The sequence below is a fragment of the Myxocyprinus asiaticus genome, chromosome 9, assembly GCF_019703515.2.
Source record: "Myxocyprinus asiaticus isolate MX2 ecotype Aquarium Trade chromosome 9, UBuf_Myxa_2, whole genome shotgun sequence".
NCBI classification, from domain to species: Eukaryota; Metazoa; Chordata; class Actinopteri; order Cypriniformes; family Catostomidae; genus Myxocyprinus; species Myxocyprinus asiaticus.
The window spans coordinates 16,943,631-16,958,357 of NC_059352.1; the positions used below are offsets into that span (position 1 = coordinate 16,943,631).

At 37.8% G+C, this 14,727-nt stretch overlaps 1 protein-coding gene across 2 annotated transcripts in view; it reads right to left on the minus strand.

The window, feature by feature from the left end:
* The window catches only part of LOC127446676 (beta-1,4 N-acetylgalactosaminyltransferase 1-like), a 43,222-nt gene that overhangs the window by 8,725 nt on the left and 19,770 nt on the right, over positions 1–14,727 (minus strand). For both annotated transcript variants that reach the window (XM_051707804.1, XM_051707805.1), the window contains 3 exons: positions 14,381–14,568; positions 14,148–14,288; positions 3,103–3,340 (listed from right to left, as the gene is read on the minus strand). In XM_051707804.1, the coding sequence (XP_051563764.1) occupies positions 3,103–3,340; positions 14,148–14,288; positions 14,381–14,568 (567 nt within the window). The remainder of the gene's footprint in view (positions 1–3,102; positions 3,341–14,147; positions 14,289–14,380; positions 14,569–14,727) is intronic.

Here is a 14,727-nt window from a genome sequence, read left to right on the forward strand (position 1 = left end):
CACATGGAGTCCTGCTGGGGTTAGGGCTGAAGCCCCCTCCTGGGGCAGTAAGATCCGCAACACCCACCAGTCCTGGAGGAGCACCTCGAAACATTTCTCCTGCTCCTTCCACAGCTTCATGAGGGCCTGGAGTTGTGCTTGGTGGATGCTGGCGAGGGACTTGAAGACTTCTTCCAGCGGCAAGGACATCATGGCAGCGTATCCTTCCTCCTTCCCAGGTTTCAGCACCACTGTGATAAGGTTCTTAACTCTCTCCAAAGAAGGAAGCGGGAGCCGGATAACAATCCAGTGTAAGTCTCTTTATTTTCACAAAAACTTTTTGCTTTTCAGCCAACATTCATACATACAGCTTCGTGCGTCAATACTGACACTGATTTTCTATAGCTTGGTCAGTGTTAATTTTTTCACAGTTTTTTATTTTAGACACAGTTTTAGTCTTTTGACGAAAATGTCCTTTAAAATTAATCAATATTTCAACATCTCATATTTATTCCTTTTAGTCAGTTTTAGTCTGACGAAAAATACATATAATTTTAGTCAACAAAAATAAAACCTTTTAGTTGACGACGATGTGCAAAATGGAAAAAAAAGTGTGTCAAACTGTAACAGACCAAACTTTAATCAAATATTCAAACATTTAGTGAAAAAATGTATAAACCTTTTCTAATTTAAAAATGTATCAAACATATAACTATACATAGCCTACTGTCCTTGTGAAAAAAATTTGCTTCTAAAATAATAATGAATAGACTGAAGTATTAGCTTATAGAAGTTAGCCTACTGTACTCTGAATTTTTCATGCTTTAGAGACTCATTAATTTTCTGTGAAAGGATATCACACTGCGTGTAGTGTGTTTCTTACGGAAACAGCGTATTCATAACACAAGTTACACAGTGCATATTACGCATATTCTCACTAGCTCGTTATTTAGTTCAAGTTCAACTGTTCATTCGCTTCACTGTGCAGTTGTAAGTTGTTATAGTACATATACAGTATATTGTGGATATAGGCTACTATAGTAATTAAAATCATGTATAAATAGGATGCGTTTGAATTAGGTATTTACCCCGTTTTTAATCGGTTAATTTTCAATTTTCAAGTGTTCAATCCCCAATTATTAATGGGTTAGATAAATCTATATCTATTATCATCTTCTATATACAGATTCTATAGATGTTTCTTCTCCTTTTCATATCTTGCACTGTTAATATCTTGCAGTATCATTTTTATCTCGTAATATTTTTGTCAATAGGATGCTTTAATAAAATCCTTTAATTATTGTCATGATGCGCCTTTTTCGTCTCGTCTTCAATATCATTGACAAAATCAAAAAACCCTTCGTCAACGAACGTTTTCATCAGTGATTTCGTTGACGAGATTAACACTGAGCATGGTATTTTTCATTTTTTTTTCTCCCCTTTTCTCCCCAATTTGGAATGCCCAATTCCCAATGTGTTCTAAGTCCTCATGGTGGCGTAGTGACTCGCTTCAATCCCGGTGGCGGAGGATGAATCTAAGTTGCCTCCACGTCTGAGACCGTCAATCCATGCATCTTATCACGTGGCTTGTTGAGCGTGTTACCACGAAGACCTAGCGTGTGTGGAGGTCCACGCTATTTTCAGCAGCATCCACACACAACTATCCATGCGCCCCACCGAGAGGGAGAACCACACATTATAGCGGCCACAAGGAGGTTACCACATGTGACACTACCGTCCCTAGCAACCGGGCCAATTGGTTGCTTAGGAGACCTGGCTGGAACTCAGCACACCCTGGATTCGAACTCTCGACTCCAGGGGTGGTAGCCAGCGTCAATACTCGCTGTGCTACCCAGGCCCCGAGCATGGTATTATCTAAAATTTCACAACTTAGTCCCGCTGTCCACATATGTTGCCATCAATTTTAAGGAAAACTATTTGCTCTAGATTATTATTATTATTTTTTTTTTTTTTTTTTGCATGTTTATTAGGTTCTATTAGTTACAAATCAAAAAGGGAAATAGAAAATGCACACAGCGTTCACGCTCGGGTCTCAGGAGGTTAAAGGTGCACTCAGTAATATTTGTGTTTATGCTGAGCTGATGCCTTGCGGTGTAGATGCAGCATCACACAAAAACAGTAGTTCTCAGTCACCAGAAATGCAATTGTAGCAATGCGCCGTTTGCAGTCACCCATGATTACTATATTTCGTGAGCGAAATCCAAATATTTGTCTGGTCATATGATCTTAACATGGTGACCCATGAATGTGTGCCCAGCACCTAAATAAAGCAGAGTTTTCAGAGTCTTCATCTCATGTGAGTGTATGTAACATTCCAACTTATCCTTGGAGAAAACATCATGGTATGCTGAATCAGATTTGCAAATTTCCTTCTCCACTCATCAGACCCATCATATCTGATACACTGAACATTTGATGTAATTCAACATATGTGAATTACATGTGTATGCAAATTATACTTTCATACCTGTTCCATGCACATCAGATTGTTTTAAAGCAATCATTTAAATTATTATTTCTTACTGTTTAGCAATAAGCAAAAACAACAACAACAAAAACAGTGTAAAATATATATTTGAACACATTTTTGTTTGTAAATATCTTATCTCATAAGAATATCCATGTGACTCCAAAACAGGTTTGAGTAAACTTTCCATAATAATAATAAGAATAATACTAATAAGAATTTTTTAATCATGCAATATAGATGTGTTAAATTAACTGAATATTATAAATATAATTAATGTAATATATAAATAATAAATTAATATAATTTAATTAATATAATATTAAAATGTATTAATATAATGAAAACTATATATATATATATATATATATATGATTACTGTCAGTACTGTTACTAGTTCCTAATGTTTTTAACACCACTGCACAAAAGTGAATTCCAGCCAATGTTAAATTTATTAGTCAAATCCTAAATTATGTAGTGTGACAATTAAAAATGTGAATATGCAATGAGAAACACAATATATTATTTCATATAGTAAGTTGGTGTAATGTATGATTCATGAGTTTCATTTTGAAAAAAAGAAAAAAGAAAAAAGAAAATCTGATTTGTATGTGCATCTTTCATTCCAAACTCACCCAGATGTGCAACACGGGCTAGCCGAGGGTCAAAGCCAACCTGCTGCACCTTATCTGTCCTGGCAAGGAAGAAATTGATTACTCCATCAGTAATCACGCAGTGAGGAAAGCCCTGGATGATGTGGTGGAAGCCACGCCGCATGTGCAGACAGTCCCCATCTTCCTCTCCTGCTTCAATTGAGATGGTCTGCCTGTAGGTGGCAGTGTAACCTGTAGCTTCTCGTACTGCTCCTCCGACCTAAATGGACACAGCATCAGGAAAACACTGAACAATGCAAAGAAGATAAATGGAAGTGGATGAGACTCTTTAGTAAGAGCTTTAACTTTCTATTCACATTCATGTGCTTGTAACTCGTAATTACGATATTTCCGAGTCCACTTGAAGGTGCCCTATCTTTCACTAGAAAGTGCACATATGTGTTGTTTAAATAATACCATCTATTTAGAAATGTTATATCATTTTGAGCTTTACAGACTTGGACAATTGTTTATATTCAACAACAATTATTTCCTACTGGAAAAGGCTATTAAGGTGTTGTGCCTAATTCGACTGGCTGAAGCCCCCCCCCCCCCCCTTAGCGTGCACGCGCACAGTACCGCCGTGTTTACACTAGATACACTAATACACTTATGTGTTCATTTGGCAACACTGTAACATTACAAGAGTTGACTGTGTCAGGTTGACAAACTAATTTTCTTTTGTAAAGCATGTGACACCTTAGTGTAAAATCTACCAGTAGCTAGTGATTTAACATTCAAATAGCAGACAAAAAAGACCTAGAATCAACTTGTTACACGAGTTGTGTAGAAACACAAATAACTGTTTCCATAAGGACGTAGGGCAATGACGTTTGAAATCCTTTGAATAAAATTACAGAGTCTGTGCTGCCATCTACTGGAAAATGTATAACTTGTCATCCTAACTGAACTTTCGGATGGGTTGGGTGAAGACGAAATTCCCACTTTTTCACAGTCATTTACTGTGCGCGTGCACGCTAAGGGGTGGGTAGGCTTCAGCTGGGCAGTCTGAATTAGGCACAACACCTGGTTCAGAACCGTTCAGTACAAGTTAAGCTCAGTCGACAGCATTTGTGTTGATTAGGCTACTACAAAAATAAATGTTGGCTTGTCCCTCGTTTTCTTTAATAAAAGAAAAAAAAAGACAAATCTGGGTTCCAGTTTTGGCACTTATGTTTCAAAAATAATATGCAGTTAACGTTGCCATGATGACGTCAGGCGTAAACCCTAAAATGACCGTAAAAATGACAATTTAAACAACTTTACAGCTCAAATAATACATGATTTTTAACAGAAGAATTCATGTAAGTGCTTTTATTCAATTATAAGCTACATATTTCTGCCTTAAACCCTCCAAAATTGGCCCCTTTAAATTCCATTGTAAGTCCCTCACTGTACTTCGATTTTTGTTTCTTTTTTTTTAAGAAAAGTCAAAATTATTGTTTGTAGAAATCAACATTATGCAACAAATAATGTCAGTTGGGCTTAACTTGGATTGTACCCAGAATATTCCTTTAACTCTGATGCTACACTCTCAAAAGAAAACAACTGCTGGAAATATGTTTAACCCGGCTTAACTCTTTAAAATCTGAATTTGTTTTTAAAGATTTCCTGTTTCAGTGTCATAATTAAAAACAACAACAAAAAACAAAACAAAAAAACAAGGAGGGTCAAGTGTTTGGTATTATTGTAAAGAAAAATTATAATTATAATGATATAGATTATGATACATTCTGAGATACTCAGCCTAAGAAACTGTTGAAAAAAAATTATCCAAAATTGTACTTTTATTTCTTAATTTTCTTGTTTGACATTATATATCACTGGGTGTAAATATGGTGGCTCAGAAAAACTGCTTTTGTTTTGTTCCCAGGGCCGTAACCACAATATAGTTTGAAGGGGACAAGTCCCCCCCATGGCCAGATTGTGACTTCTATTGTGCTTTTAGGTTTTGGCAAGGACAGTGTCATATATTCTTAATGCAAATATTATTATGTAATAGTTTAAAATCAATTCAAGATTTTCTTGATGTCTTTAATTAATTCTGTATTTTGTACAGCATCTCCCAAGAGTCTTCTTTTATAAGAGATAGTTTTTATTTTGAGTGTGTCCTTGTCAGGTCTGTGCTCAAAAAATGAGCCACCAGTTAAAGTAGTTCACCTAAAAATGGAAAATTTAATTTTACTCACCCTTATGTTGTTCAAAACCCATATGCTGTTACTTTTTCTTGGAACATAAAAATAGATATTTTAAGCAGCTCTATTCCATAGAATAACAGTTTATAGTGAGCAGGAGCTCTCAAGCTTCAAAAAGGACAAATACTATAAAGCGCTATTAAAGGTTCAGTATAAAGACATCATAACAGTAGTACATATGACAAGTGCACTATATTCCAAGCTTTCTGGGGCCATACAACAGCTATGTGTTGTATGGACTACTTTTATGGTATTTTTGTAATGTTTTTTTTTTTCTCTCTCTCTCTCTCTCTCTGGACCTTGACATCAGTGGTCACTATGAACTGTTTTTGTATGTAAAACAGCAGCGTTCAAAGAAAAAACAATGAGGGACAACTTGAGGGTAGTAAATCATTTTGTGTATTTTTTTTTTTTTTTTTCGTTTTGCTAGCCAGCTGACACAGTCATGTCATTTTACAGATACATCAATGATGAAAAGCAATTCAAATTATATTCATCTTTTCTTTGAGACAGCACAAAAAAAGAAAGAGAAGATGACTGAAACAGGCAAATTGCTTGCAATCAGACACAGTGTTTGTCTTGTACTGTGTGAACTTTAAAAATACATGTATCTTTTAAAACCAAAAATTATAAAATTTTGGGCCTTTATTGCATTTCAAGCCATTGATCAGAAAATTATTGCATTCAGAATCTTTACTATATTAAAGGACCAAAGAGGACCATTATATTTGTGACCTCAACACCCATGACCCGCCACCCCCAAAATGGTTTGGTCCCCCCCATTGTTCAAGACATCATTACGGCCTTGTTTGTTCCCAGTCATGTCAACTGTATCACAGCAATCAAAATATATAGCATTACACACATAATTTATCATAGTGTCCAAAAACGTTTCCAAGTGCCCAAAAGATTCTCCAAACAAATAAAACATAATAATTATACATAAGAACTAATTACACATGCAAACACAACAATGAATAAAGGTATGCATAGCATGGAGACATGATTCTAGTAATGAGATTTCACAGAGTCTGGATCATTGAGTTTGTGTCATTTACTTGGTGCCATCTCCTGGTGGCCAAATGTAACATTGTGCATTTTGTGGATTATCTAATGATCTATATGCATCCAGTTACCTTCAGTGTGGGCTCATTTGAAAGATGATCCCCTCTTCTAAGTAATGGTATCTGAATGTTTATTTTTAGTGAAGTTATATGCGAAAACGCAGCATATAAGCAACACCAACATAATTGTCAAAGACATATACTTAGCTATTACTCGCTATATTTTTGTCTGTGAGTAAAACAAATATGCAAGTTTATTCTACTCTTTGAGAGCTTTCCAACAGCATATGACACATAGCTATTTGATCAGTTTGATGTTTTTACTGATTGCAATAATATGTACAGTGCAATTTTTTATATAAATTATCTAAACAGAACACTTCTGATTTGTCTGCAAATTTCAAAGCACTTGTTCAGTTTTGGTTATAATGCCTGCATGCATTGGAAAGTAGAGCTTCTAAGTAGAGGTAGACCGATATATCGGTTTTAGTTCTAAAATTGCTTTTTAGAATGATCAGTTATCTGTAAAAATCTATGCCGATAGCTGCTCTGTGTTCCTCTGATAATTACGTTTTTAAAATTGAAGCGAGAGCATGCGAAGAAAAATGCCACTATATGGAAACGTCCCTCATCAGCAAACACAACGTGTCTCCAACTTCATACATTATGAATAATAATAATTTGGGCTGTCGATTTAACACGTTAATTCAGTGCTATTAATTGTATGAAAAATAACGCTTAAAATTTTTTTACACAATAATCATGTCCCCAGACCGTAATGAGGAATATTCCTGAGCAATTCAAGCTTGAAATATCACCTGTTTTCTCCAGGGGGCAGTAAGCAAAACTTCATACAGGCAACACACAGCATTATTTCTAATTATTGAAATATAAATATTGATAATTATTTCATCATTATATATTTAATTATTGTTTTTTGAGGGGTTTCTCAGAAAATATTTATATTTGTGATTAATTCTATTAATTAATCGACACACCATGTGATTAATTAAAGACAGCCCTAATAATAATAATGTATAGCTATAAAAAGGTTAATATGGTCAATATTAAAAACAGAGCAATGTAGTGGAGCCAAGTCTTCATCATTTCAACAAAAGAGTCCCCGGTGTGTTTCAGGCTTGTTTAGTGTTAAAAGTGCCACGTTATGCAACCAATCTTCTTTTTTTCTGATTATTATTGGGATTTTGGTTGAAAAATAAATTATATCTGGGATTTTATTCATTTTGGACTCTGGCCTCTATGTCTGTGCCTACTAAGAAATTGTTGTAACATTCTATGAATCAATTTGAAAAACTATCGGCCGATTAATCGGTTATCAGCCTTTTCCACCACCTTAGTTATCGTATCGGCAAAATCCACTATCGTTCGACCTCTACTTCTAAGATTTCAAACAATACTTATTTTGTGTTGGTCAAGACTGTAGTTATTAAAATTTTGACAATAATTTCTTTTTTCTCGTGGGCCCATGGGAATCTTGGCTGACCTCTACGCAGTTTTTCCTGTTTGATGGTTTTAAATGTCTTTTTGGCTTTATCAGCTGGTCAAGACGTCACGCAAATCGACCCCCGCTACCCAGCATTCTACAGGCAAATGTTCAGTCTCTGGACAACAAGCTCTGTGAGCTGAGAGCACGGATCTCTTTCCAACGAGAGATGAGGGACTGCTGCATTATCTGCCTTACAGAGACTTGGACGTCTGCAGAGGTTCCAGATTCAGCCATCGAACCCGTGGGGTTCTCTGTGCACTTAGCAGACAGAGTGAAAGACCTCTCAGGTAAAAGCAGAGGTGGTAGTGTATGTTTTATGATCAACAAATCCTGGTGTGATCAGAGGAACATACATTCTATCAAGTCTTTCTGCTCTCCTGATCTGGAATTTCTCATGCTTCTGTGTCGACCATTCTGGCTACCGAGGGAATTCACAGTGGTTATTATCACAGCTGTGTACACCCGAGCCGACACAGACCGGGCACTCAAGGAACTGTATGAGAGTATAAGCAAGCAGGAAACTGCGCACCCTGAGGCCGCGTTCACTGTGACCGGGGACTTTAACAAAGCCAACTTCAAGTCAATAGCGCCGAAATACTACAAACACATCAGTTTCAACACACGAGGGGACCGGGTTTTGGACCATTCTACTACTCTCTCTTCCGGGATGGCTACAAATCCCTCCCCTGCCCACCATTTGGCAAATCGGACCGCTCTTCCATTCTCCTTCTGCCCGCTTACAGGCAGAAACTAAAACAGGAAGCACCCACCCTCAGAACGATCCAGTGCTGGTCGGACCAATCAGATTCAATGCTACAGGACTGTTTTGATCACATGGACTGGGAGATGTTCCGGTCCGCCTCTGATGACGACATCGAGGTCTACGCTGATACCGTAACGTGTTTCATCAGGAAGTGCATAGATGATGTAGTGCCGACCAAAACAATAGGGATCTACCCTAACCAGAAACCATGGATTAATAGTGATGTTCCTGCGGCACTTAATGCTCGGACCTCCGCTTTTAATTCTGGGAATACGGAGGAGCATAAATAAGCCAGTTATGCCCTCCGCAAAACTATCAGAGCAGCCAAACGCCAGTACAGGGACAAGATTGAAGGACTGTTCAATACCACTGAAACTAGAAGCATGCGGCAGGGAATTAATCTCATCACGGACTTCAAAGGGAATAAAAACTCCACCGTCAACACCGCTGCCTCTCTCCGGATGAGCTTAATACTTATTTTGCTTGTTTCAAGGGAAATAACACCACCCTTACGGAGAGAGTTCCCGCGGCCGAAGCTACAGAGGTTAGTTCACTCTCCGTCTCTGTAGTGGACATAACCCGATCCTTCCGACGAGTGAATATCCGTAAAGCTGGGGGTCCAGGCGGCATTCCGGGCTGCGTCATCACGGCATGCACGAACCAACTGGCTGGTGTTTTTACTGACATTTTCAACCTTTCCCTCTCCTTGTCTGTAGTCCCCGCGTGCTTTAAAACATCCACCATTGTGCCTGTACCAAAGCAATCCAAAATCACTTGCTTAAATGACTGCCGTCCTGTTGCTCTGACCTCAATCATCAGCAAATGTTTTGAGAGCCTAATCAGAGATTACATCTGCTCTGTGCTGCCTGCCTCACTGGACTCACTGCAGTTTGCTTACCGCAACAACCGCTCCACTGATGATGCCATTGTATCTAAACTACACACTGCTCTCTCCCACCTGGAAAAAAGGAACACATATGTGAGAATGCTGTTTGTAGACTACAGCTCAGCATTCAACACCATAGTGCCCTCCAAGCTTGATGTGAAACTCTGGGCTCTGGGCTTAAACAGCTCGCTGTGCAGCTGGATCCTGGACTTCCTGTCAAGCAGACGCCAGGTGGTTAGAATGGGCAGCAACATCTCCTCATTACTGACCCTCAACACTGGAACCCCGTAGGGCTGTGTTCTCAGCCCACTCCTGTATTCCCTGTACAGCACCAATGCCATCACTAAGTTTGCTGATGATATGACGGTGGAAGATCTGATCACTGACAATGATGAAACAGCCTACAGAGAGGAGGTGCACACTCTGACACGCTGGCGTCAGGAGCACAACCTCTCCTTCAGTGTCAGTAAGACCAAGGAGCTTGTGGTGGACTTCAGGAGAAAAGACAGAGAACACAGCCCCATCACCATCAATGGAGCACCGGTGGAGAGAGTCAGCAGCTTCAAGTTCCTCGGTGTCCTCATCACTGAGGAACTCACATGGTCCGTCCAAACTGAGGCCATTGTGAAGAAGGCTCATCAGCGCCTCTTCTTCCTGAGATGGCTGAGGAAGTTTGGAATGAACCACCGCATCCTCACACGGTTCTACACCAGCACTGTAGAAAGCATCCTGACTGGCTGCATCACTGTCTGGTTCGGCAACAGCACCACCCTCAACCGCAAAGCCCTGCAAAGGGTGGTGTGAACTGCCAGATACATCATCAGAGGTGAGCCTCCCTCCCTCCAGGACATCTATACAAGGCAGTGTCTGAAAAAAGCTCAGAGGATCATCAAAGACTCCAGCCACCCGAGCTATGGGCTGCTCTCACTGCTACCATCAGGCAGGCGGTATCGCAGCATCAAGACCCGCACCAGCCAACTTCATGACAGCTTCTTCCCCCAAGCAATCAGACTTTTGAACTCTTGATCGCTCATGTTTCATATATCAGTACCACACTTTATTAGCCTCAGACTGGACCCACATTTTATACTTCACTTAATAACACACTGGCAACTGCCGATCAACTGACAGCTGAATGTCAACACAATAATTTATTTCCACTGATTACATGGGGGGAGGGGTATAGTGTATTTTATTGTATGCAGTCTTCCTATTTTGTGTATCCTGTATATTGTACTGTTGCATATTGTATATTGTGTTGTGTAACAAGATGTGTAAACTGTGTTATGTGTAAATCAGATGTTTATTGTAATTGTCATTCTGCTATGTTGCTTGGAACTGCACCCAAGACTTTCACCCACTGTTGCAATTGTGTATATGGTTGAGTGACAATAAAGGGATTTGATTTGATTTTGAAACATGTGGATATTAGGAATGCATCCACTCCTACTGCTTTTGAACATGTCAGCACTTTAAAAAAGGCACTTTTTAAGCACTTAAACTCTCAAATGCCTTCATTAAAAAAATAATGAAGATGATAGTGAACCTTTATGTGCCATGTATTTTCCATGATGCAGCAAAGATGCTTGGTCATAGAGAGTTTGGCCTCTGTCAGAGAAATAATATTTTCAAGCAGACAGGAAAACAACACATGTACATCATTAAGAGATACAGCTTATCAGAAAGGAATGGTCAGGTCATGTCTCTCTTTTTTTTAACAACTGCATGTGCCAACTTTGTTTTTGATTTTTTCCTAAAACCATTGATAAACAAAGACAGATTTTCTAATAATGACTCCTCAACCACTTGAGAGTATTTTAATTAGCAGAGACTGGAGTGAGGGAGCCTGTTGCTGTGGATATTGTGAGGTGGGGCAGATCTCTCTTGAATAAAAGTTTAATGTGGGACTGTGATGAGTTCCCAAGGTATACGTAGCTCACCACATGAGGGACCTTGAAAAACACCTTGCTTCCTGATGGAAAAAGTCCTCATAGGAATTCAATCATTGCTGTGTACCTGATAGACTCAACACTCACATAGTGCCAATGGAGCTCAAATATTTTACCAGAAATGTACTGAAAACTTTCTTGATGAGTCTTATTATTTAAAAAAAAAAAAATACAGTAAATCAGCTGCTATATATTCCAATCCCTACTCTACATTTACATTTTCTGGGCATCAACCGAGGGCCTAAATATAAAATTTGGTCCTAAGTGTAAAAGTTTGAGACAGAAGCCTAACCAAGCTGAGGTGCAGTGCAACACCATGTAGAGTTTACCAGCAGCCACACAATGGGGTTCTTCACCATCTTTTATAATGAATCCATTCTATCCTAATTCACTATTCCCATGCTTAAACACTTAAGGGATAACTTGCTTTTCAGATGGGGACACAGGAGCAATCAGAGTTGCCATTGCGTCTTACAATCTTCTCTCATCCATCCATACATTTTTGGATTAACTACGAGTTGGAGAATACCTTGTCATTGTGAACCAGGACTTAAATCAATGAGAGCTTCAAGACATAATTTAGCAATGGGTCTAATGCTTTGATTTGACTTTTTTTCCCATCAATTGCTTTAGTCATTTTAGCTAGAAGTGAACTTGCCCTTTTTTCTCACTTGATTGTTAAACGTTTTGATTATATTTTGCACATTAAAATCAGTATAAGTGTAGTTGACATGAAATACTTTTGGAAAGTAGACATTCTGTAGTGTGTCATGCTGTACTTCATCTAAAACGTTTTTAAACTAAATTTGCTAATTACTTTATGTGATGAGGAGGAGGGCGGGGCGGGCTAATCGAGCTAATCAGCCGAGGAGAGGGATAAGGCTGAGCCGGATGCGGCAGTTCAAGAGAGAGAGCCACATGCGGCTGATGTGTGTGTGTTTGTGTTTTGTGTCTTTTTGTTTCATTAAATGTTACTTTGACTGTTCAGCCAGTTCCCGCCTCCTCCTTGCCCATTTTAACCTGTGTTACACTTTATAATAACTATGCAAGCAGATTTTAAGACCACATATTTATTGAGATTGCATGGAATTTTAAAAATCACATCGCAAAACCACTATTGTAAATTGCATTTTCAAATTTCTAATTAATTATTTATGTATGCAGGTTTTAAGACCACGTGTTAATTGAGATGGACTACTGGAGGTTAATTGCATGGAATATTTATATACTTTTAAATATTCATTTGTCACATCTCAACAGCATTTAAAATGAACTAGTGAAAGCAAAGATGTGATTAAATATGGTGAAAAATGTAACCTTTATGTTGTTTTCCGGTCATTTTGACCTAGATGACTTTTTTCTTACGATTTTTTTTTTTATTTTTTAAGCCAATTAAAATTAAGAATAAAATTCCTTTGTTCACATATGGAAAACACACCCACAAAAAAAAAATTGTGACTATTTTCTTTTCATTTTTTTGGGGGGGGGTATTTAACTTTGTTACAATTCTTGTTACTGGTCAAAAATGACCGGCAATTGGAAATGAACTGATTAGACTACAAAATACAGAAATATTAAGTGTTCAGGAGCATCCCAATCCTTTAGATGAGCACATATGTGGTTGTGTGTTTGCACATACAAAGTCCTCGGACATGTGCGCACACAAACACACGTGCGCTCTTTTGTGCATCGTCTTCCATGTGCGCTCTTTGAGGAATATTTCAAGATCTACTTATTGTGTTATGTTGTGTTTGGACTCGTTTGAATCGGGATAGTCTGCTTTAAGTTATGATATGTCATTGTCTATGTTATATGTATGTTTCAGGAAGTAATAAGGAGAAACTTGACAAAAAGACACTTCTGTTTATTGTTTATTATATTTATGTGTGTCTATATGAATTTCATATAAAAAAACTCACTGCAGTTTGAACTCTGAGTGAAACAAATTTGCTCATTGCATTCTACAAATTGAGATCTTTCCAATTATAAACAGTATAACACATAGCTATCTTATCTTTTTTATGGTTTTACCAACTCTGAATATAATTGTTGTGATAACAAATTTGCAAATGATTTGTCAGCAAACTACATAGCATTATTTAAGAATTGGTAGAAGCAGCTATATGCACTGTAAAGTCCAGATTCTAAGCTTTAAAATGACACCTATTTTGATCAAGCAAGTGGTTATTTATTTATTATGTAATTATTATAGTTTTTTTTGTTGTTTTCTGCAGGGAGTGCCCCCCACTAGCCCGGTATGAGCTCAGTTCAATGAATCCTTCTATCAATAAAAATATATATATTTTAAATATGTTCAAAAAATTACTTAAACAAAAGTTGATTAAAAGATCTAATGTAGTATCTTGTGATAACATATGCAAAATTAGAGATTTATAATAAAATCTTAGTGTGCCGGTCATTTATTTGTTAGCACAATAACGAAAACGATGGTTAAAAGAAAAAAGTTACAGGACCTTAGATATACACTTTTAACCTTAAATCTTGATGTTGATAAAAAAGTAAATGTACACACTATGTGTCATGTACCCATATTATTCAATCTAACTGTTTTCCAGATGCATGTTAATTATGTAAGTATACTAAACCTAATTTTTCAAGTATCATTTTCTGAAAATGTGTGTAAAGAAACTTCAGCTCCTCACCAGGTCAAGTGTGGTTTTCTCCAGCACATCCACCAGCTTCTCCAGCTTTGTGCTGGCAGTGAAGATAAAGTCATCGTCCACCCACAGCACATACTTGGTGGTAACCTGTGACACAGCTAGATTACGACCAGCAAACCAGCCCTGAGACATAGACACACAAACAGATTCCATTATACTGCACAACCAAATGTTATTATATAAGCACTTTAGGAATAGGCCATAAAGAGACCTACCTTTCCAAAGGGCATGATGTAATGTTCAATATATGGGCCCGACACCGTTTTCGGGTGTTCACTGTCATCTGCTATCACTATTGTGACAGTTGGGTAGTACCGTCGTATGCTGTCAATTAAATCCTGGAGCTTGTCATAGCGCAGAAAGGTTTTAGTTGCTATGGTCACGAGAGCGCTAATGTTGTACTCTGAGATTGAACAGAGGGAAAGTTAAATGCATGAGAAAACACGTGGTTACAATTCTACATTCGCAGTTTTGTTATCTAAAATACCAATTAATATGATTTTTAGCATTAAGGAAGAGCATCTTTAGCATTAAGGAAGTGTAAATCTGTGGATGCCTCTAA